Consider the following 25,334-nt stretch of genomic DNA (forward strand, 5'->3'; position numbering starts at 1 on the left):
TCTAGGCGTGGGGAATAGTGAGAGGGGGAAAAAATCAATGAAGCAAACACACACACAAGTTCAGCTGTGAGGGGAAAACAAAAAGTGGAGAGGAATAAAGCAAAGTCTTTAGATTAACCAGGAAAGTGCTACACATTTTAGTTAGGAAATCTAACAAACTGGATAAACACCGAGCTTTAGACTCTCACTTGGTACCAATCAAGCACTTTTTGATTTTTTTGTGTGTTGGGTTTTTGAGACAGAGTCTTGGGCTGTAGACCAGGATGGCCTTGAACTCATACTTCCCCTTCTCAGCCCCCTGCCTCCCTACCACCCCCCCCCCCACCCCAGCAAGTGGTGGGTTAACAAGCATGTACTATCCTATCCAGCTCAAAACAATCACAATTGTAATACAAAGCATGTTCTGCTGTTACCAAGTGTTCAAAAAATCGGTCATCAGTCCTCTTAGTATTTTTTGAAGCATGAACATTGACTATTTTTTATAAATAGTAATATTTCTACAGACTAACAATGCAATCAACCCTTTATTTATTGAGGAATGATAGCTATTTATATTATGGTACCGAAAATGGCCGTTTTAGAATACAAAGACATTCTTTGATGATTTAATTCATCAAATCAGCACGTATCGAGGTATTACATAAAAACTTACCATGAATTCTGTGACAGACTGGTGAGCTCACAGCCATTAGCTGTGCCTCACTGAAATTCCTTCACTTCCCCAAGTCACTGGTCTCTACATTAAAGCATGTCAGACAGTTGAATTCTCATTCTCTTATTCTTCAGAAAAACATACAAATTCTTGCATGTTTCCAAGAGTTTATCTATGAGTGTTATATGTAAATATCAGTTTACTTATATATAAAATTTTGGGACCAAATTCTTGTTGCTTTAGAATTAAAAAAATGAATCCAGTGTTATCTAGAATAACATATTGATTAAAAAATATAACGATACTTTTACTTTTCTTATAAGTGAATTGGTTGATTTGCTCATATAATAGCCAAAGGATTTTTGAAATAGTCTAGTCATTTTAATAAAGTAGTGTATGCTTTATTTTGAGTCTTCTTGGATTGATTTACCTAGATAAACCATGTACCCTTATGAAATACATTAACTTCTTTTTTTCCTTCTTTTAGTATTGTTTTCTTTGATTAAAGTATAAAATGCTTTGATTACTCCTGCAGGAATTCTATTAGGAATTCTCTTCCTTCCTTCCTTCCTTTTCTTCTTTACTTCTTTCTCTTTCTTTCTCTCTTTCTGTCTTTTTCTGTCTCTTCCTCTCTCTCTTTTTCTTTCTAAAATACATGGCTACACTATTCAAACCCAAATACATTTATCACAATGTGACCAACACATCTCAATAAAAGGTGGAGATTTATTTTCTTTCTTTGAATTTAGGTCATGCTTTGTGATGACTATGACCAATAAATGGCAAGAGAAATAATGCCAAATGGTTTTGCTTCCTCCTGAACAGAAGCTGATGTGGCAAGGGCCTTTGGGCTCTAACATGGTCCTTCCCTACGGGAATGAAAACTTTCTTATGGATTTGTATGTATGACTTCTGCTTTGCTATTTTAATCTATTTATTTTAGTGGGAGAATTCAGAGGGGCTTCTATATCATTTATGGTCATGAATGTTGTGATTATCCCAGAGTTCTACATGTATATTTTAATCTTACACTATTGTGTGCATTTCTGAGGCTGCCTTGAGGTACTTGTCCATAGAAGAAGGTTGCAGAGAGAAGAGATGACAGACTGCTTCTACTCTTCTTGTAACCAACCTCCAGGAGACAGCCATCATCTTTCTCAGTGTTACCTATTCTAGGACCCTTTACATAATGCAGCATAGCTCGGAAATCTGTCAAAGGCTTTATTACATGAAGAACTGCCAGAGTACAAGGCTGGCATAAGATGGTACACTGTTTATCAGCAGTTCCTTTAAGCCTTTGAAACTTGAGGATTATTTGGAATATGGAAAGAAGGGCCAGGGGAGAGGTGATGGGGGAAGCCCGAGTGGGGGAGGTAGGGTGTGTGTGTGTGTGTGTGTGTGTGTGTGTGTGTGTGTGTGTGTGTGTGTGTGTGTGTGTGTGTGTGTGTGTGTGTGTGTGTGTGTGTGTGTGTGTGTGTGTGTGTGTGTGTGTGTGTGTGTGTGTGTGTGTGTGTGTGTGTGTGTGTGTGTGTGTGTGTGTGTGTATAAAACTGAAGAAGTATGCCAGCAGTGTGTTCTGGAGTCTCATCATTTCATATAGTGGCAACACAGTGACACATGGAACAGTGTCTTTGCCATGCTGGCTGCTACAAGACCCACAACAGCTGCACCAGGAACTTAGGCCTGTCATCCTAACTACTCAGGAGGCTGAGATCTGAGGATCACAGTTTAAAGCCAGCCAGACAGGAATGTCCATGAAATTCTTATTTCCTATTAATCACCAAAAAGCTGGAAGTGGAACTGTAGCTCCAGTGGTAGAGTGCTAGCCTGGGACAAAAAAGGTAAGGGACAGAAAGCAGGCCTTGAGATCAAACCCCAGGACTGGCCCCCACCCTCCTCTAGAACTTGGAAGGGAATAGAGTTGGAGAGTAACCGAGAACAGGGTAATATTGTAAGCACTGCCCTTAGCTATCACCCTAAAGAATCCATTTCCAAGGGCTTGTAGGTTTACTGGGAATCCTTGGCTTAGAAATCTACCCTTGTGTCCTGATCTTCCCAAAGCTGTGCTGTGCACAGTAAGCCAAAGCCCAGATGTTTCTGTCTCCAATTTGGGTTTAAGGTGTTTAAGGAGATTAGACTTGAATTACATTTGGGAAAATAATATCTAGTATTATGAAGCAAATAAGTCTTTAATAGCATTAAAAGAACACTTCAAAGTGTGTGTGTGTTTTCCTGCTTTCTTTTACCCACCAAATCTTCCTTACTGAACAACAGATTGTGGAATTTAGTGTGAACGCCATCGGTAGCATATGGCTTAATCTTTGCTGAAATCCCCCTTGGGCTGGAGAAATTAATCGACAAAGTCAGTGGCAAAGTTTCCTGGGTGTAGTTGGAACCCCAGAGATAGGGAGTAGGGTTGGAATCATTTAAGGAGTGCACTTCCGGTTAATGCCTTTCCACTCCCTCAAAAAGTCTTAAATCGGGCTGCAGTCTTTATGGCTGACTGATTCACACTGTCCCAGTTTCCCTAGGTTCTTATCTCCCTCAGTTTTTGTTTGTTTGTTTGTTTTGAGAGTATGGGGGAAGGAGTTGGTCGTGGAGTTTGAACTCAGGGCTTAGAATTGTCCTTTTGCCCAAGGCTGGTGCCCTACCATTTTGAGCCTCAGTGCCACTTCTAATTTCTCTGTTTTTGTTTTTTTAAATTAGGAAATATGTATTAGTTAAAATAAAATTAAAGGGTTTGTTGTTTCCTCTGGACTAAAACATTTATGAATGAGCAAAAGGCAACAAGGAAACCTGGACTGAACTAGTGTCACATGAGTCTTGTGAATTCTAAACAGACCATGGAGAGCACTCAAAAGGATGTCAAAAGGAGATTTATGGGCAAACCCTGGAGAATATATTTTCAAGTTTCTCACTATGGGAAAATGTGAATTGAGATTCTTCTGCCAATGTTGACAGAGAAAAGTCAGCGTGGTATGTAGGAAAGCCTGTAGGCTTAGCAGTGCCAAAAAGATTTGGAGTTGAAATTACCAGTCTGCTCCCCATTAGTTACCTAATTGTGTATAAAAACTGAGCTGATAGGATAGGGCCATTGCTGGAGCTGTTGTGGAAGCTAGTGACACCTTGCCTGAAGCCTGGCTAGGAATGAATCATGGAGCCTAGGGCCATGGGGGCTGAGGCAGAATCCATCAAGACAGAGCCCTCTGCTCAGTATCTAACCAGTCATTTCAGACATAGTGAATGTCCAGAGTGATCAAGAACTACAGTAATCACACCGAAGAAATCTGATTTGTGCCTCTTGGTAACCTCACTCTGCCATTTAAGACTATCCTTCCACGCCCAAAGCAATTAATTTCGTTCTTGTAGAATGTCATAAATATGCTCTCCAAGAACCATTGGAATCATAGTGATAGACATGAAGATAAAGCATTGTCTCCGCAAGGCCAAATTTACTTCTGCAGAGGGGTGCGCCATCAGCCAAAAATCTGGGCACATAAGCTCAGTGTCAAGCAGCTGCCCCCTACCTCCCCTCCCCCCCATGCTCAGTTTCACAATCTGCTCAGGTTCACTACGGCTCAGTGAGTGGTTGAATAGAGTTCGATATATTTACATAAAGTGACTTTGAGATAAGGTTGAAAGTATACAATCTCAAACTATACATACAACCCTGTTCAATTTCTTGAACAATCTGAGTTATGTCTTAAATTCATCTTGAAAAGAAAACCAGTTTATGACAAAACCTTACATTTCAAATACCCTTCCTTATCCGGAAGCAGTTCTGCTTTGCTTTAACAAGAGCCAGATCATCAGGTCAAAGCAAGAACTTTTAAGCAACACATTTAGATAGAAAAGGCAGTTTTTCCTCACATATAACATTACATAGCTTTTCTGTTAGCAGGAGAAAGAAGAGAAGCTATTTTCTCTGCTGGCCTTACTGAGTCTTACAGGTTAGACTTCTCATCCACTGATTCTGCAATCTATAATCTTTGTAAAACCTCCATTTTGTCATCTGAAAATGGGAAACAAAGTGACCTTGTTCTAACAATGATTACTGTGAGAACTAATGAATGAGAACTAATGAACATGATGCACACCTTAGGCCCAGTGCTAGACTAGAAAGGCACACCACTGAGGAAGGCTCATGGTTAGCTTTCTTCCAGTTTGCTAGGTCCTGGCTGAGGAACCTCTAGATATTAGTAATGAGGGCTACTACACCCTGAAAGTGGTAGGAGGGGTAATTGTGAAGTTCAGGTGCTTCTGCAAATGTGCCATTTGATGGAAAGTTTAAGGAGCTGTCATGAATCTTGGAAAGGTTATTCGCCATAGCCCTGTAAAAGACATACTTATCAAAAGCAAGGTGCTCTGAAAGCCCAAGCTGCTGTTTTGCAACACTTCTGCCGGTGGAAATAAGATCGCCTTTCTCTAATGACAAAATTCCATCTGTATAATTACAGAACTCACAGCTGACTCATAGTTTTTCTTCTGCTGTTTTATGTCGCTCTATTATCTCTGTTGCTAGTTACTTTATGGCTGTTTTATTACCCTCATAATAATATGAGACATCAAATCTCAAAATAACAACTTTTTAATTTGGGAAAAAATTGGGAAAAGCATGGAGAATATTGTTACTATCATCTACGACCCACTATACAAATTAATACACATGGAATTGACAAACCTCTTTTTCAAATCTTTCCAATTTAAACCTTTTCTGTGTTTCAGTAATCCTATCCTTCTTTTGGCCAGAGGTAATCCTCACTGTTCATCTTTCTTGTCCATACATTTTAATTGTCATTAAGTACAAAGACTTTATACCAACATATACTACCATGTTTGTTGATGGTATTGGGTATTTATTATTATTATCATTGTTATTATATTCCAGTTCTGGGACTTGAACTGAGGGTCTGGGCACTGTCCCTGAGCTTCTTTTGCTCAAGGCTAGCACTCTACCACTTGAGTCATGGCACCACTTCCAGCTTTTTCTGCTTACGTGGTGCTGAGGAATCAAACCCAGGGCCTCATGATTGCTAGGCAAGCGCTCTACCACTAAGCCACATTCCTAGCCCTAATTCATTTATTATTTATTTTTGGCCTAAGGATTGAACCCAGAACCTTGTACATGGCTGGGCAAGCACTCTACCACTGAGATGTACGTTAGGCCTGCCTGGGAGAACAGCCCCCTCTCCCTCCTCTTCCTGGACAGCATATAGTCTTACCAGAAATCACCCAATCACCTGTAACCCTCAATCGCCTGATTGTCAATCCCCTGAGTCAGCAGAGGATCCCAGGCTCTGAGGTCACTTCCTCATCTGCTCTGGTTACACCTCCTTCTGCCAATGAGAGGTCCCCCAGTCTCTGAGGTCACTTCTGCATCTGGTCACACCTCCTTCTCACCCTCCCCTATATAATCTCTTCTCCCTTTTATAAATTCTCTCTCTGTACACCTCCATCTGGTGCAGGCTGGCAGTTTGGTTCTCCTAATAAACTCTCTTCTGTATGAACAACCATAGGAGTCTCATCCTTACAATATATTATTTCATTTCAGTTTTCTGAGACCCAGTCTCACTCCTGCTGCTGCTTTCTAAGTGCTGAGATTGCACCCCATGTATGGTGTGTGTTTTTAAAAACGTGTGTTGTGACTTATAATAATAATAATTTAGAAATGCCCTGCCATTCAATAGTGTTTGTGAGACTCATTCCTGTTGACACACGGGGATCTTGTTAATTCATATGAATGTTAAATCATATTTTACAGTATGACTGTGGCAGAAGAGGCTGTTTAGATTATTTCCCACTTTACCCTGTTTCCCCAGATGGGTTCATAGTTTAATGAAAGTGTAAGGTTGTGTAAATAAGGCACGCTGCGTAGTATGTCACTTACAGAAGATGTAATCATTTCAAGATAGAATTGTGTAATAAGAGCTTTGTCCACCCAGAGCCCCAAATCTTGACGATAATGACATTGTTCAATGTCAGTTCATCTTATATCCATTACTGTCATATCTCAATTTCAATCAGAATTCCCAAGCCCCAATATTTCTGTCACCTCATTCTGGTTCTTCTTTTCTCTTGTTTTCTAATTTCTATTCTGTTGATGAAGCTTTCTTTATTCTTGTAACTCCTCTGCTGGTTAAAAATATAAATTATCAATTTAAAAATTTAATTTAGAGACTACCTGCTTAAAGACAAAATCTTTTAAACATTTTAAGCATCTTTTTAATCAGTAAGTATAGAATCAGAGAATGTAATAATATACCTCCAAACTTAAATGCTTTTTTCCCCAGTACTTTAGTTCTACTTTGTTTATACAAACTTCTCTTCTGATTAGAGATCCTTTAAATGAATCTACACTTTTACTGATATCTTTGACCCAGATCTTCCCTCACTTCTCACTCTTTGTAAATTTATTTTTTAAGTAGTGCTATCTCATTGGCATTTCAAATTTGCATTTTCCTGGTGATTAGGAAGCCATACATTTTTCCATTTGTGTATTTATTATTTCCTGTGTGTGTGTGTGTGTCTGTATGTGTATGAAGTAGCTATTCAAATCTTGGGCCTGTTTTTATTGCTTCTTCCTTTTTTAAAAATTATTGTGTCGAGTTAATTCAATATTCTAGATGCAAGTCTGTTGTTTTGTCTTTTTATGCAGTTACTTTCTTAAAAGTGAACATGACTTTAGATTCTGTTGATAGAACTTCCAGGGTACAGAGAGACCGACTAAGGTTTGCAGCCCTTGGAACTCGTTAGACAATAGTCAATGTACATATATTTTTTGTTGTTTTACTTGGGACAGTTCCCATTATGTAACCTCAGTGGCCTGAAACCCACCATTGACTTACCTTACTGAACCTGCCGAGTGCTCATATTATGGTTTTGTGTCTCCAGCTTAGACAGCACTCAGAATTTTATATTCAATGTACCTTTGAAGAAATTTATAAGTAATCCAGACTGGGCGGAAGAATGAGATTAGATCAGAAATGTGTTTTACTGTGGAAGATGATAACTGTCTTCAACAATTTATTCTCTATGTAGCAGTCAGAAGGATGCTTTTAAATCAAAAGTCCAACTGTATAAATAAGACTCTTAAGCTTCTCCCTTGCCTCCCACTTTTCTGGGATTAAGTCTGAACTTTACAACAAAGCCTACAAGACCCTTTTTGATCGAGTCACAGCATTCTGATCTCCTCATCTCCTGCCCCTCTCTCTAGGCTTTGCTAATATAGTTTTGGTCTACAAATAGGTGAAACCCACTAGTAATTTAGGCCTTTAACGTTTGTACTTCTACCTGGTTTGTCTTTTATCAGATTTATTCAAAGTCAAGTTTTTTGGTGAAGCCTTCTTTGTCTTATTTAAATCATGAATCCTCACACGGCATTAGTTCTTCAGAATACTCATCTTCATTTTCTCTAAGCACTAATTTTTTGTTTTCTTAGATAGATATTATTGCACATCCTCTAACATGTAGATGTCAAAGGTTTCTTTATTTGTCTCTAACATGCCCAGATTCTTGTACAGTATTTAGCAAATTGCAAACTTACCATAACTTCTCATTAATGAGTGAAAAATGCAAAAGAGTAGATGATTGTCTTTTTTTGTTGTTGTTGGTCATGGGGCTTGCACTCAGGGCCTGTGTGCTATCCTTGAGCCTATTTGTGTTCAAGTCTAGTGCTCTACTAATTTAGCCACAATGCCACTTCCTTCCAGTTTTTGAGTGGTTAATTGTAGATAAGAGTCTCAAGGGATTTTTCTGCTTGGGCTGGCTTGAACGTAGTCCTCAGGTCTCAGGTTCCTAAGTAGCTAGGATTATAGGCATGAGCCAATACCACCCAGAGATGATTATCTTTTTTGAGACTTGGTCTCCCTGTATAGCTCAGGTTGACTTCAGGTTAAACTTTTGCTGCAACCTCATGAGTATTTGGATTACAGGTATACACACCTGGAAAGGATAAACTTGTATGTATGTTTAAATATGAATCCTTTAATTATACCAAAGGCAGATAAAGAAGTTATTATTATTAGGCCAAAGACACTTCTCATCTAACATCATGTGAGAACAAAACAAAACAAAACACAAAACAGAAAAGAAAAGAAGAAAGAAAGGAATGAAGGAAAGAATTATTTTTTACAAATTTTAGGAAAAGTACAAAAGGTATGTTCTGTCCTTACAGACTTCTGGAAATTTCTATAGTTACATTCATTGTTTAAATAATGAAGAGCCGTGATCAAAGTTTGATTTTCTTCCAATGCAACCATTTTTCTTTTTTATTGTGAAAATACTGTACAGAGGGGTTACAATTACATGGGCAAGATAATGAGTACATTTCTTATCAAGCATTGTTGCCTCCTCCTTTGTTTCCCCTTCTCATCCCTTCCCATCTCCCCCCTCCCCCCGCCTGGCTCCCCACCACCACCAAAATTGTAAAGTTCGTTTTTCAACATAAAGACTTCTACATCTCATTGTTGCAATGGGTCCACCTGTATCCCTATTGAAACAATTTGTTTTTACCCTTCCCCTCCACAAATTATACCAACATCAAATACAGTGAAAGCAGGGGTTATACTGTGGGGGAGGGACATACAAAACAACAAAGAAATCATCTTATAAATATGTTAGAAACAATCACATGAAAGAAAAACATTTGAATACTTAAATTGGGGTTCATTTCGCCTAACATCAACTTATCTGACCTTTTCTACTTATCTCAGACATATACTAGTTATTGCAAATAAGGGAAACCACGGGGCCTATGTTTCTTTGGGCCTGGCTTACTTCACTTAATATAATTTTTTCCAAGCCTTTCCATTTCCTAACAAATGGGGCAATGTCATTCTTTCTGGCAGTGGCATAGAATTCCATTGTGTATATATACCACATTTTCTTCATCCATTTATCTACTGAGGGGCATCTGGGTTGGTTCCATATCTTCGCTATAGTAAATAATGCTGCAATAAACATAGTTGTGCTGGTAGCTTTAGTAAGGTCTTGTTTTTGATCATTTGGGTAAATGCCCAAAAGTGGGATTGCTGGGTCATAGGGGAGCTCTGTGTGGAGTCTTTTGAGGAACCTCTGTACTACTTTCCAAATTGGTTGGACAAGTTTACACTCCCACCAACAATGCAGTAAGGTTCCCTTCTGTCTACGTCCCCTCCAGCATCTGTTGTTATTAGTTCTTGATTATAGCCATTCTAACTGGGGTGAGGTGGTATCTCAATGTTGTTTTGATTTGCATTTCTTTTATGGCTAGGAAGGTTGAGCATTTCTTTATGTGTCTATTGGCTATCCTTCTTTCCTCTTCAGAGAAGTTTCTCTTTAAGTCTTTTGCCCACTTATTTATTGGGCAGTTGTTTCTTTGAGGATTTGTTGTTGGGGGATTTAATTTTTTGAGTTACAGGTATAATTTAGATATGAAACCCTTGTTTGTTGTATGGCTAGTGAAGATCTTCTCCCAATCTGTGGGCTTTCTATTGATCTTGCTAGCTATATCCTTTCCAATGCAACTATTTTTCTATCATGTTCCAGTGCCTGATCACTAGAACATAAAAGGCTCATCAATTTCATAGAACAGAACCAACCACATTACATACTATGTGGACATTTTATATATATATATATATATATATATATATATATATATATATATTTGCTTTGTATTGGCTATCTTTTTTATGTATTGGCTATCTTTGTACGTGTAAAATAGCTGCCTTCAGTTGGGTAAAATATGTGCATGTTTTCTCAGTTTCTTGCTCATCCTCTTTCTCTCTGATATTTTTTCCTTTTCTAGTCTTCAGACACATTTAAAATAATGTGTTGAATTCCATGACACTGTTTAATGAGAAGCCAGGAAAGATTTGCAGCATACGTTAATAGCCTTCTTTTTGTCCTGAAAGAAGAGTAAGAAATATGAAAGAAGCAAGTCTAGAAAGTAAGCAAATAAGTCTAGCAAGAAAGAAAAGTCTGCAGGATGCAGGTGGTAGCTTACACCTGTAATCTCAGGAGGGAGAGGATTGCAGTTCAAAGCCAGGCTAGGCAGGAAAAGTCCCCAAGTCTCTTATCTCCAATTAACCACCAGGAAACTGGAAGTGGCTCAAAGTGGTAGAGTGCTAGCCTTATGCAAAGAGCTCAGGGACAGTGCCTGGGCCCTGAGTTCAAGCCCTATAACCAAAAATAACAAAAACAACCATTAAAAAAAACAAAACAAAGAATGAAAGAAAGAAAGAGAGAAAGAAAGAAAGAGAGAGAAAGAAAGAAAGAAAGAGAGAGAGAAAGAGAGAGAGAAAGAAAGAAAAGTCTTCTGGAGAGAATGACTTCTTCAAACTCTTCAGCTCAAACATTTGCAAAAATTGACAAACATTGACTATAGTACTAAGAATAGCAGTAATCCAATGGCTTTGTTTCAAGGCCATGCAAGGTCTATGAGGGCATGGTCATGATGGTAGCATTCACACCCTTTCTTGTGTTCTGCCTATTTGGTTGTACGAATGCAGTGAATTGGGGGTGCATGTAGGTTGGCCCTTCCTCACGGGCTGAATGATCATCCAATGAACACTTAAGTAGAAAGAAGAATGAAGAAGAAAATTGGGTCACGTAATGGACTCATTGTTTGTTCTGCAACTTAGCATCCATTACCCAGTCCTGATCTGCTTTTTTTTTTCTTGTAATATAATTCCAATGTACTTTTGAGTAGTGAGAACTCCGTGATGATTATAGCTCATCCATTTCACCCTGTTTGTAAATTTGGACTCCTTCCTCTGTCCAAGAAGTGGGAATGTGATCTTAGCTCAGCTAATTTAGGCTCTCTCCTGGGATACCATGAAAACATGAAACACGATTTCTAGCATCTTCATTTTAAGGTGAGCTCTTTGACCAGGTAGATGTCTTAGTGGGGTTCTGCTATCCAAAATTCCCTAGAGTCCAATTCTCTAGCTGTTCCATTGATTCTGGAAGCGATCTGAGATCTTTCCAATAGAAAATCATTTTCTTTTTCAGCTTGTCAGAGTTCATTACTGTTGCTCACTATCGGAGAATCTGGCCATAGTGTGTTTATGAGTGTATGTTATCTGCCAAAAGCATCTTCCTCATTATGACAAAAATAAATGATAGAGGAAGTCATTGTGGTCTAATGAAGAATTTTCTTTTAATACGGTACTTGGCAGACTCTTGTGTGTGCTTCTTTGACCTTTTTCTAAACTCATGACTTGAAAAAAAGTTAAACAGTTCGTTTGAGCAAAATTCAGAGAACACTGCCCAGCAATCTGGGAGAAGGCAGCATTTGTAGATAAAATAGGAAATGGCTTACAGAAACAGCTTGATTGGTTGCAGCTGAACCAACTGAGCTGTTTGGTTTGCAGGCAGATCACTTTGCTGCTTGTGCTTTTGACTCTTCAGATTGTATATGTCCGAGATTAACAAAGCTTTGAAGTCTCTCAGAGGAAATAAACTCTGAACAACCTTTCATGTATGGAAGCTAGACACAAAGATCTGGTAAGAGCTGGAGGAAATATGGATAAAAGGCTGAGAAATACACTTGGATATGGAGCCTGAATATGCGAAGGCTATTAGTAGGTTCTTTGTCAATCCTTTGGGCTGGTGTCAGGTATACAGTGGATGTTATCTGGAATGATAACATCAGTTAGTCTGGAGAAATGGTGGGAACATGGGCAAGGTTCATCTTCAGGAAACCTGGGAGGGCAGAGTCTCCAGTTTTGACTCTGAGATAGTGCCTTCTCTCTAGGCTCCAATATGTTTGGGAGAAGAGGATATAGGAAGAATTGATCAAGAGTGGATGTGGGAAACAAAGGAGGAGGCTACAATGCTTGATAAGAAATGTACTCATTATCTTGCCCATGTAATTATAACCCCTCTGTACAGTATTTTCACAATAAAAAAAAGTGGATGTGGAATATGGAGATAGTGAGAATGAGAGGTTGTGAACTGGCTTCCAGGAAGGATAGGATAAAGAGTGTTGGTGAATAATCATGCTCAGGCAAGGAGAGGGTACTGGGGGAATGGAAGGAATGGAAAGAATTGAGGTGAAACTGAATACAGCCTGGGTGATTACATGTTATAGCTACTATAGTTAGCATCTCTGGGGATATGGTTCTTTATTCAATTATCTCTGGGGAATGCCTGATATGTGACCAACAAATTAAAATTTTTTATTAAATCACCTGTAAAGATCAAAGAGATGAATATAAGTTCTTTATTTATATACTAGTCACTTATTTTTCAAAAATGTTTAAGCTTGGATAGAATTGCAAATCAAAGTGCTCCATGATCAGACATCTCAGAGGTATCATACGTGAAGAAATTTACCAAATTAATATAAAGTGGTTAAGAAGACTTGTCAACCTACTGGTTGGATAATTTGGGGAGTGAAACATAGTTGAGGTATCATAAAATAAAATAGTACTTGATCTTTTCATGTAACTGGCAGTAAACATGGTGGGGGTTGCCACTGTTGAAAATGTTTTATCTGTAACTAGACCTCTTACTTACTGGGCTCTTTTAATGCTTTATAATAGTATTTGTAATAGTATTTTCAACCAACCATAGCATTCAAATGGTCTTTCTTGAATAGGATTGTTGTTGCTCTGAGATAGATATATAAATATATCTATCTCAGAGTGTGGACTTTCTTTCTTCACTCTCTGCTCCTTTGAATAGTGATTGGATTCTTTTCTCAGATTTATATAGGCCAGGGACAGTTTGATGTGCACAGTTTCCAGCCCAATTTCCAGTTTCTATCAGCAATTTATCTAGTTTAGTTTTGCTAAACTGAGCTGGAATCTTATCTTACTCCCCAGTGGCTGTGGATGATACTTTGAACTAATGGAGAACATAAAAACAATACCAACAGTAACAATAAATCCAAAGACAAAACAAAAGAGCCTTGTACACAGGCTTTAGTGGGCAAATGGATTTCTGCCACCTCTTGGTGTTTTACGTGTAGGAATGTAACATAACCTGGAAAGATCCACTTACCTTTCAAGCAGTACCTTTATATTCTCTATCCTTTACATCTAATGAAGTGCAGCAGTCCCAATTTGGAAATGGAAGGATGACCTCTTCAAAGATCAGGAGAGAGATGGGTGCGTAGACTAACGTTCCTGGTTGTTACTGACTACAGGTTTCTGAGTTAGGGGTGGGTTGAGCTGTTTTCTTGTCTTGTTCCAATAAAGTTTCATTATGAGTCAAAGTGTGTGTAGACCATCAACCTATTTATAGATTTTTAATAGATTTTTTGTCTTCACTAGTTACTACCTACTGATTAGCTAAAAATCAAAATCAAGGGGCTGGGAAGGTGGCTCAGTGGTAGAGCGTTGCCTTGCATGCCTGAGGCCCTGGGTTCGATTCCTCAGCACCACATAAGCAAAAATAAAAAAGCCAGAGTGGCGCCGTGGCTCAAGTGGTAGAGCACTAGCCTTGAGCTGAAGAGCTGAGGGACAGCGCCCAGGCCCAGAGTACAGGCCCCACGTCCGGACCCAAAAAAAAAAAAAAAAAAATCAAGAAAGTCTACTTTAGCACCTATTATCCAAAGAAAGCTTACAGGTTTTTCTCACAATGAAACAATGGCTGTGCTTTCACTATTAAAAATCTAAACTATAAGCTGGGTGTCTGTGGCTCATGCCTGTAATCCTAACTACTCAGGAGGCTGAGATCTAAGAATGGCAGTTTGAAGCCAGCCCAGGCAGGAAAGCCCATGAGACTCTTGTCTCTGATTAACCACAAAAAATGTGGGAAGTTGAGTTGTGGCTCAAGTGGTAGAGCACTGGTCTTTGAGCACAAAAGCTCAAGGACAGCACCCAGCCCTGAGTTCAAGCCCCAGGATTGGCAAAAAATGAAATAAAAATCAAACAATAGCAGCCCCAAAGTTCCTTACTGGAAATAACATGGGAGCCATCTATTTTGTATGTATACATTATGTATGTATGTACACACACATATCTTTGTGGCCAATCTTTTATATTTATTTCATTTCTTTTACTGTAACTCTTAAAAATATAAAACCCAAGCAATATTTGCATGGTGGCATGGATGGAAAAAATAGATTTACTCTATATGGGTGTGTAGATTACCTTCTTTTTGGAATAACAAAACCATTCTGGCCTGATCTCAGGCATAGTAATATAAGCAAACTTCAGAGTTCTTGCTTTTCCAGCTGCGTTTCTTTACACCAGCAACCTTTACACCACACAAAGACTGTTTGAAAGCATTGGGGATTTTCCATTGGATTAGCAACTCTGGGACCTGGCAAAGTTGGACGGGTAAGAAAAACTGGCAAAGGGTAGTGCTTTGTTAACTTGCATCAAACAAATTCTCCAAGGTTTAGTTTCCCCACTGCATTTGGAGAAAATCTTCAGAAAGTATAGTAAGAAAAAGAGAACTCTCTCAGTCCCTTGATTGCCGGTCTATTTCACCCCCAAATCAGGCTTGCTTTCCCTACCTACTATACTATTTTGGCTTACTTTCTGGCTTCAGAACTTTGGTTCATGTAAAGGAGTTGAGAATACTGTCAATAACAGAGAAGTTCAATAGTAGCAAAGGAGACAGAAGATGGATCCCTGATGTGTGTAGTCTTCTTTTTTTAAGGAGGGTAAAACTTCAGGTCTTGTTTGAAATCTACTCAGATGAGAGCATTAGTGGTCTTCTCCGTAGACCTGCTGCCTGAAGGACCTACTCAGTGACTTTGGATGGGAAACAAGAGAAAGAATTGAAGCTGGAAGTTGACTTGCCCTTCGCAATACTCATTCATCTGTTCACTCAGTTTCCATTTCCACCTTTAGGAATAAAACAAAACAAAAGCCTCAGTAGGTTAATATCATGGAAATACAACCTATGTAGTCATGGAGCCCTTATGTCCAGGAAGCCTTGAGATTTGTTTAATGATCTTCTGTCCTCTTCTTAATTTTTTTTAACATTTGTTGAAAAAGAGGTAGCTGGTGGTCAACTACAGGTATTCCTTCTTTTGATGGCAGACAGAGTATGGGGACATATGCATTAAACAGGGGACTCTAACTTAATAGGGATCACTAATTAACAATCTGAATATGGATAGTTGATGATTTAATCTATCTGGTAAAAAAAAAATCTTAGTTGTTCTAGACTAGTGGTTAAAAAGTAGGTGCCATGTTCCCTTTGTGCTGTTACGGTTTTTGCTGTTACGGTTTTTGCTGCCAAACGGAGTCGAAACAAAAGTGAATGAGCCTCTGGGTCCTATTTTGTGTGTCAATGCAGATAGCGGGTTGTTTATTTTCTATTATTTTTTATTGTAAAGATACTGTACAGAGAGGTTACAGTTGCATGAGTAAGTAAGGAGTACATTTCCTATGGAACATTGTTACCCCCTCCTTTGTTTTTCCCCTGCCATCCCTTCCCTCCCCACCTCCCCAACTCCTCCCCCTCCTCCGCCTCCCTGAACATTTTCAACATAGTGTCTTGTAAGTCTCATTGTGACAATGTGTCAACCTGTATCCCTGTTTCAGCATTTTGTTATTTCCCTTCCCCTCCCCAAATTAGAAAAATGTATATACAAAATGCAAGGCACCGAAATCAAATACAGTGACAACAGGGGTTATACCATGGAGGAAGAACAGACAAAAGAAACATAAAAATCACACAGTACGTTAAAAACAATAGTGACAAAGAAAAAAAAAACCTCTTGTGTCCCTATCTTGGGGTTCTTTCTTGCCTATTCATAAGATCTCTTCAGGAACTATAGTTCTAGGAATAGCAGTCCTGGTAATCAGGTCTTGTGGTCAGAGACAAAAATAGAAGAATACACAGAACAGTGATTTGCCAGGCAATGATATTTTTAGTCAACCTGAGAGAAATGTACTTAAAAGATTTGGATTAGAAAGGGCAGATTCTGAAAAAATGATGGTGACAAATGGAACTCTTCTTTATATGTCAGCTGAATTATTACCTTTATAAATCCTTGTTGACTCACTTAGAATCTTTTGACCTTTCCTGTCTCAGAGCCCTCATGGTCCTCTCCTTTGGCACATAGTCATGGAATGGAAAAGACTATTTACTAATAAAAATGCTAATGTTAGGGGCTGGGAAGGTGGCTCAGTGGTAGAGCACTTGCCTTGCATGCCTGAGGCCCTGGGTTTGATTCCTCAGCACCACATAAGCAAAAAGAAAAAAGCCAGAAGTGGCTCTGTGGCTCAAGTGGTAGAGCGCTAGCTTTGAGCTGAAGAGCTGAGGGACAGCGCCCAGGCCCAGAGTTCAGGCCCCACGACCGGACCAAAAAAAAAAATGCTAATATTAGTACTGCAGTACTCCATGTTTTTGTTTCTGGTAGAGAAAAATTTCATGTGTGTGTGATTTCTCTCCCTAGCATGGTATAATAGAGCAAAAGGTAATTTCTCAAAAGCATTTGTGAATTAACTGATGGGATGAAGGAAGAGAATATAAATTCCTTTAATTTGGATTTCTTGAGATCTTCTCCAGGTCTAGAAGAGGATTATCTATATTCCACATGATGCTGATTTATAGAATAACTTCTAACTACTGATTTACAGAGTAACTTCCATACAGTGTTGCCTGGGAAAGTTTTACAAAGCTATACAAGACATACGAGTTCACTGCCGAACAGGAACTTCATGTTCAGTTTCATTTTCTCCAGGAAGTGACCTTTTTCTTCACAAAATATCTAAAAAAAAAAAAAAACCCCAACCCAACCAATCAATTATCAATCAATTATTCAGGGTCTAAATAGATAACAGTTGAGGGGCAAAAAGGCAACATATTTTCCTTCAATCTTCTAGCACTATGACCTAAAAATCCTAGCCGTTCACAAGGGCACCATCTGAAAAACAGGTCCCATTTTCTGTGCTCAAGGCATAGAAATCCAGAGTTAAGTAGCACCAGAAAGTCCCTGTCTGCATTATTCAGATCACATTGGTAAGAGAGAAAACTGCTCTTTAGAGATTCAATCCTTGTAGATTACGTCTGACTACACATAGAACTCAAGCATTAAGATAATCTGCAGAACAAGATGTACACACAGAAAGAAGCAAAGTGCTCTATCACCCCTCGAGACTCTGTGAGGAAGTCGATTTGATCAGAGTTAGTCCATTTGCCCCTATACTGGGTAGCAATCATCAGTGAGGGAGATGGCCATAGAATTCACTGTGCATATCACATTGTATGGTTATCACCTACTTATATTGTGGGCTATTAATTTAAATATTATTTTTTGTCATCTCTATTCCATCTTAAGGTAAAGAAACCCTCCAGGTGCTGTTAAATAATAGATACTAGGGGGCTGAACCCATGCCCGATTTTTGAGAAATAATATTCTGGCATTTGTACCTTTTACAAAAATGCTCTTTGAAAGAAAATAGTTAGAAAGGGTAGGTAGTTAAGTGCATATCATTTTTGTACACAAGATTTTTTTAAAAATAATAACACTTTCCAAGTTGGTAAAGCAACCAGTTATTGACTAGGTAATAACAATAGAGGGAGGAGTAAGAAGGACATATCTCTTCATTTGCCTCTTTGATCTCCTTCTCACATTCTTATCTATTCATAATGAGTCTCTGGCTTTCATTCAGTAAAAATAGATATCTCTTCCTTTCAGACTTCTTTTTCACTTTGGGATTTTCTTTCTTTCTTTTTTTTTCTCCCTTCCTTCCTTCCTTCCTTCCTTCCTTCCTTCCTTCCTTCCTTCCTTCCTTCCTTCCTTTCTTTCTTTCTTTCTTTTTAGTTTTGAGCATATTACTGTAAGCCCGTGTATCTTTCCTTTTGTTTAAATAATATATATATTTTTATTATAAAGATACTGTAGAGAGGGGTTACAGTCACATGAGTGAAGTATTAAACATTTTACCCCCTCCTTTGTTTTTCCCTCTCCACCTCCCCAATGCCGCCAATCCCCCCGCCCCCCCTGAAAAGTTGTAAAGTTCATTTTCAACATAGTGCCTTGTACATTGCATTGTTACAATGGGTCATCCTGTATCCTTATTTCAGCTTTTTGCTATTTCCCTTCCCCTCCCCAAATTAGAAAAATGTACAAGATGCCGGCCACCAGAATCAAATACAATGACAACAGGGGTTATACCATGGGGAAAGAATAAACAAAAGAAACAACAACATCACATAGTACATTGTAAGTCCCTTAAAAACAACAGCAAGAAAGATAAAACCTCTTGTGTCCCTATCTTGGGGTTCATTTCACCTAGCATCATTGCTTTGGTATTCTCTACTCATGCTTCCTCTCTCCCTTCCTGTCCACCTTCTGAGACGTAAAATTCCCTGAGTAACTATGGGAGTACAACAGCCGTACCATTCTGACACAATGTCATTTGACCCTAGATGATAAGAGGATGGTGCCTTGTGGATTATCTGAGACAAAACATTCTTCCTAGGCTCGATTCTCCAGTTGTCTTTTAAAAAATGTATCTTTATTTCTGAGATGATAATCTTCCATGTGATGGGGAGGAGGGAGAGAGAGAGGGAGAAGGAGAGGAAGAGAAGGGGGGAGAGAAGGGGAGGGAGAGAGAGGGGGAGGGAGAGAGGGAGAGAGAATCTGAAATAAGACGCAGTGAGATAAGCCAGGCATGGTGGCCCATGTCTACAATCCCAGCTTCTTGCATGTCTGCAGAAATAGATTCCTCTGCTTTGTGTGAGCTCACTTTTGGGTATTTATAGGTACTAAAGAGAATGTCAACTGAACCACCTCAGAGGAAGAGGCCATCATTGTAATGTCACAGCTGTGCTAATGAAGAAGGTTGCAAGCAGTTAAAGTTCAGGTGTTCCCTGAGATGATGATGTGAGAGGAAAACCTGTAGAGGTATGCCTGGTACAGAAGTGTTCTGTGCCTGGTACTGAGGTGGGTACAGGTATAGCATTTCCCTTGAGGAGTGAAAGCAAATTATCGCTAAGAGAGTGTAGAAATAGCATTGCACAGAGCACATTAGCCATGCCTGTAATGGCAAGTATTTACCAGTTCCTGATGCCTTGCCATCAATAATAGCAATTACATGTCTTAATGAGGGTGATCATGGCATTAAGTAATACCTTGATTGATTGAGTGATCAAGGGGGGCAGCATTCCTTTCTTCCAAGATTAAGAGCAGGCCAAACTGGGCTTCTAGATGGAGATGCACTCAGGAAAATCATCCCTTATCAAAACAGGTCTTTGGTCTATGCATGGCTTGCTTTCCTTGACACTGGGCTGTTGGAAGAAAAACACAATCCAGTTTTCCCTCTGAACTTCTCCTCAGTTAACACTTACTCTATGTGCCGAGTATTCAGTGAGAGTTATCCCACTGGATCCGGGAAATACAGGGCATTTTATCAGTGGCTAACTCTCTTGCTGGATGCATCCTCACCTCTGCCTTGCTATTTGCAAAGGAAGCTGTGTCTCTTAGCAGCCAATCCTGTTTTAACTGCCTATGGGTATATTCAAAAGGACCCTCCTTTAAGCTGACTACTCTTGCTGTGTTTTTTTTTTAATTTTAATTTTTTTTAGGTAGTCGTTATCTTGTAGGTGTGTGGTCATCTTGGCCAGTTATTTCTAGATGTGGATAGTTTGATGCCAACACCTCAGGAGATGAGTTTCCTGTGACAGAGCACGAGGCAGATGGCATCTTCTGCTCCTTCTGCTTCATTCCGAAGGGTGAAGATTGTTTGCATGTTACTTTTCCAGTCCTGATGATCCTCTTTCTTGTGAATGAAGCATGAAAATAGAACTTGATGCCTACTCCTCTTCTCCTTTAAAACTATCCTCCAGCTCTGCCCACCTGTGTCCATCCCTAAGACCTATGCACAACCCCTGCCTCTTCCTCTTCCATTGGACACACGTCTCCCACAGACACTATGTAATACTTGAAGAGAAGGGGCTTTCCACAGCAGAAGCCTAATTTGTTTGTTTGTTTGTTTGTTTGTTTTGGTCCAGTCGTGGGGCCTGAACTCTGGGCCTGGGCGCTGTCCCTCAGCTCTTCAGATCACGGCTAGCGCTCTACCACTTGAGCCACAGTGCTACTTCTGGCTTTTTTCTTTTTGCTTATGTGGTGCTGAGGAATCGAACCCAGGGCCTTAGGCATGCAAAGCAAGTGCTCTACCACTGAGCCACCTTCCCAGCCCCCAGAAGCCTAATTTTAAAACTGTTATTTTTTTCTAGCAGAAAACTGGCTTACTTTCTCCGTAGCCACAAGAAAGAAGGGCGATATGTAAGTCTGTAATGAAGCATGATTATTTAGATGCTAATTATTTATTTTTGAAATTAGTGAGTTCTTGCTGCAACAGTTTCAACAGTACATAAATATTTAGATTAAAATTGATAAGTGTTTTCTTTCAAGCTCCAATTCTTCCCTTTTCCATATGACCACATGGTTAAAAATGTGTTAAAGCTGATGTCAGTGGTTTATGCCAGTAATCCTAGCTATTCTGGAAGCAGGAAGGTCTGTGAGACCTATCTCCAATTAACTATGAGAAAGCAGGAAGTAGAAACAAGTAGTTGAGTGCTAACCTTGAGCAAAAAAAGCTCAAGGGCAGTGCTAAGGCCTTGAGTTGAAGCCCCAGGACTGACGTGGTCTGTGCGCGCACACACACATACACACATACAATGACATGTTATTAATTATTCATTTTAGTTGTATCACATTATACCAACTCCATAGATACATACTTATACTATAAAAATAAAGACCAAAATTTGTGTATTCTGAAATTTTGTTACTTTAACCTCTTTTATGAATGAACTTCCAAGATAACTCTTAAGAACACAGCTTATTTTCTAAGAAATGACTATGTAGTATTCCATATGAAGAATGACCATAGGCCAGAGGCATTATTTAACTAGGAGAGTACCAGCTCAGCAAGCTGAGCCAGTGCACAGAGCTGAGTTCAAGCCCTGCTATTGACAATTGATTCAGCCCTTCTCATGTTGATGGAATTTACATTGTTTTATGATCTTTTTGCTAATAAAATGTTGCTTTTGAGAATGTTTACATATTTCTAATATATGTTAGTATAGACACATTATTACATAAATACTTATATAAGTATAGTTAAAAATTTATAAATTCCCACAGGGAGGATCCATTTGGTCAAACAGTATTTGCTGAAAATTAAAAATCATACATATATATGGTTTTTAAAACTTTTCTGACTGTCAATGAATGAGAGAGAAAATTATAACTTTACAACATTGCATATCTTTGGTATTTTATCAACTATTCTGGATATTTTCTTTGGGTAGCAGTAGTACTGGGGTTTGAACTCAGATCCTGGAACTTGCTACACAAATACTCCACCACTTGGACTGCTCTTACAGCACTTTTTTGCTTTTTAATTTTATTTTTTGGGGAGCACTGGGGTTCAAACTCAGGGTCTTACACCTGCAAGTTTGGCTCTTCTCCAATTGAGCCATGCTTCCAGCCCAACTTTTTGTTGGTTAGTTATTTTGGAGATGGAATCTAGAGAAATTTACTGCTGGGGCTGGACTCAAACCATGGTCCTCCACATCTCAGCCTTCTGAGCAGCTAGAATTATAAGTGTGACCCACTGGCACCTGGACCTGTTTGCTTTTACATCATTTTTCACATAGGGTCTCATGCTTTTACCTGGGTGGCCTTTAGTCTTCTGCCTCTGTCTCTGGTGTAGCTGGGTGGTGTACCACCATGCCCAGATTGAGTGTGAGGTGAGGTTACACTAAATTTGCCATGGATAGAATACATTGCTAAAAATTAACATTGAATTGCTCAAATCATCCTTAGTGAACTAAATCCATATCTTGTAACATTAGGGAGGGAGAGACAGAGTATTTTTGAGGCAAGTCTCTTTCAGCTCTGAAAGGCTGGATTGAAAATGCATGTAATATATTCATGTATGTTTTGCTTATTTGCTGGAAGCATGGAGATTCTCTTTCCAAGTGCTTTTTAAATAAATGAATAGAGGGCTGGGGATGTGGCTTAGTGGAAGAGTGCTTGCCTAGCATGCGTGAATCCTTGGGTTTTATTCCATAGTACCACATAAACAGAAAAGCCAGAAGTGGCACTGTGGCTCAAATGGTAGAGAGTGCTAGCCTTGAGCAAAAAGAAGCTCAGGGACAGTACCCAGGCCCTGAGTTCAAACCCAATGACTAGCAAAAAAAAAAGAATATATGCATATATACATATATATATATATATGTTTTATCTACTTAAGCACATTTGCATACACATACACATACTTACACTGGTACTTCATTTTGTGTACCTATCTACAAATCCATCTAAATTCCTGGTGAATTCCTATGTTCAGGATGTCTTAAGCTATCTCCTGTCATTCCTTTCTTCTTAGGAATTTGTTTGCTCATCAGTGCCTTAGCATAAATCAGTCCCATCATTACCCTTCTGCTGGTCTTGACATTGCTATTTAAATCATAACCTTGAAAGGACAGAAATAAATAGCATTCTCCATACTCTGCAATCCCATCGCAATAAAATGCCACTTTTTATGATTCATCAGAGCTCAGAAAATATTTTTAAAGGAAGAAGACAAGGAAGAAATTTCAAGGATTTTTTCTGTTATTTGTCGAATGCAAACAAAGCACATGGAGGCTGCTGTTGCCACAGTAACAGATTCATTTGCACTGGTTTATACCTCTGTCTTTAATAACAGCAGGGAGCTGGGTTATTATTTTGTGTGTGACTGAGTGTACTTTGTGTGTATACATGTTTGTGTGCATAAGAGAGAGGGAGAGAAAAAGAAGAGAGAGAGAGAGAGACAGAGAGAGAGAGAGAGAGAGAGAGAGAGAGAGAGAGAGAGAGAGAGAGAGAGAGAGAGAGAGAGAGAGAGAGAGAGAGAGAGAGAGAGAGAGAGAGAAGGAGATTTTTGTTCTAGATATTTGTCAGCTTGTCCCTCTAACTTTTTCTAGAATTTCAGTAGCTCATTGTTGCACTCAAGCCTGCTACCATAGAGACCTTAACTCTCCAAACATCACCATAGCTGTATTGTTTAAATGTTTTGTTTTGGTTACTAATTTAGATTTCCCCTTTTTAAAATCCTTGTGTTAGAAATACATTTTTAGCCACTGTATTGGGAAGAAGAGGTGGGACACATGTGTAAGGTAAATTCTTTACTAGCTACCTGTGTTGTGGTTTTCTCAACACTAGTATCTGAGACCTCTTTTCATCCTGTACAGTCTTCACTCCACCGTCTCTGTAGCCAGATTTGTCTAGGAAATGTGTCAGAGCTTTGACTATTAAATATCAATGTAAGGACAAAAACAAGGGTAAACATACAGAGGATTTGAATACAGCATAGTGATTCTGGATGCCTTGAGATGTCAGAAATGGCTCCCTCTAGCTTGGCACAGGTCACTTACACCTATGACCCAAGCTACTAAGGAGGCTGAGATCTGGAGGAGTACAGTTCAAGGCCAGCCTGGGTAGAAAAGTTCACTAGACTACATTTCCGAAATCAATGAAAACTAAAGCTGGTAGAGCATCAGCCTAGAAAATGCGAGGTCCTGAGTTCAAACCTTAGTACCATTAAAAACAATGAAAAAGCCGGGTGCCGGTGGCTCACACCTGTAATCCTAGCTACTCAGGAGTGTGAGATCTGAAGATCATAGTTCAAAGCCAGCCCGGGCAGGAAAGTCCATGAGACTCTTACCTCCAATAAAACCACCAGAAAACTGGAAGTGGTGTTGTAGCTCAAGTGGTAGAGTGCTAACCTTGAGCTTAAGAGCTCAGGGACAGTGCCCAAGCCCAAAGTTCAAGCCCCACGACCGACAAAAAAAAAAAAAAGAAAAGAAAAGGAAGAAAAGAAAAAAAAGTAATATCTTATGTGAAACCTGAAAAAAATCAAGCCTTTTAAAAATACTGTTTAGCTTTAGGGTGGCCTTAGTTGTGTTCTATTGGATAAATGCCCAGGAGTGAGATTGCAGGATCGTAAGGAAGCTTTATGTTTAGTCTTTTTAGGAACCTTCCTACTGCTTTCCAGAGTGACCATGTTCATTACAGCATTGTTTACCATAGCCAAGATATGGAATCAAACCAGATGCCCCTCAGTGGATGAATGCATCAAGAAAATGTGGTATATATACACGATGGAATTCTACTAATCCATCAGAAAGGATGATATTGTACCATTTGTAAGGACATAGACTTGGAAAAAATTATCTTAAGCCAAGTAAAGCAGACTCAGAAAAACATAGTTTGCATGATTTCCCTCATTTGTGGTAACTAAAATGTGCCTATAAATCTACAAGTAAACACAATGGATGGTAAAATAAAGAAAATACTCTAGTATATGATAAATTATACAGGTCTCTAGGCATTCACACAGAGAAGGATCACAAAGGTGCAATGGCTGTGTGTATCTGATCACATAACCTATTTATTAAAATGAACTCCAGGAAATGGAAACAAAGGTTATTGTTTATTCTTTGTTGCTGTTTTGTTTTTTCTCCTTTTCCTTTTGTCTTGTTTGTTCATTTATCTGTCTTTGGAAGGGTAAGGGATGGGACACCACAATGGAGGGACAAAGGGTGAGCAAATGTAGCCGTGGTTCTCACTAGATACTATGTTGAAAATGAACTATTCAACCTGGAGAGGCGATGGGAGGGAAAAACTAGGAGAGAGTGAGGGAAGGGGTGACATGGTTCAAAAAGAAATATACCCTTTACCTGACTTATGTAACTGTAACCCCTCTGTACATCACCTTTACAATAACAATACATG

At 39.1% G+C, this 25,334-nt stretch overlaps 1 protein-coding gene across 1 annotated transcript in view; it reads left to right on the forward strand.

Moving 5' to 3' along the window:
- The window catches only part of LOC138807271 (uncharacterized), a 127,321-nt gene that overhangs the window by 86,767 nt on the left and 15,220 nt on the right, over nucleotides 1-25,334 (forward strand). The window contains exon 4 of the mRNA XM_069992832.1: nucleotides 1,478-1,551. Coding sequence (XP_069848933.1) covers nucleotides 1,478-1,551 — 74 coding nt within the window. The remainder of the gene's footprint in view (nucleotides 1-1,477; nucleotides 1,552-25,334) is intronic.

This window comes from Dipodomys merriami, unplaced genomic scaffold (assembly GCF_024711535.1).
Source record: "Dipodomys merriami isolate MVZ:Mamm:240054 unplaced genomic scaffold, mDipMer1.0.p SCAF_42, whole genome shotgun sequence".
Taxonomy (NCBI): Eukaryota; Metazoa; Chordata; class Mammalia; order Rodentia; family Heteromyidae; genus Dipodomys; species Dipodomys merriami.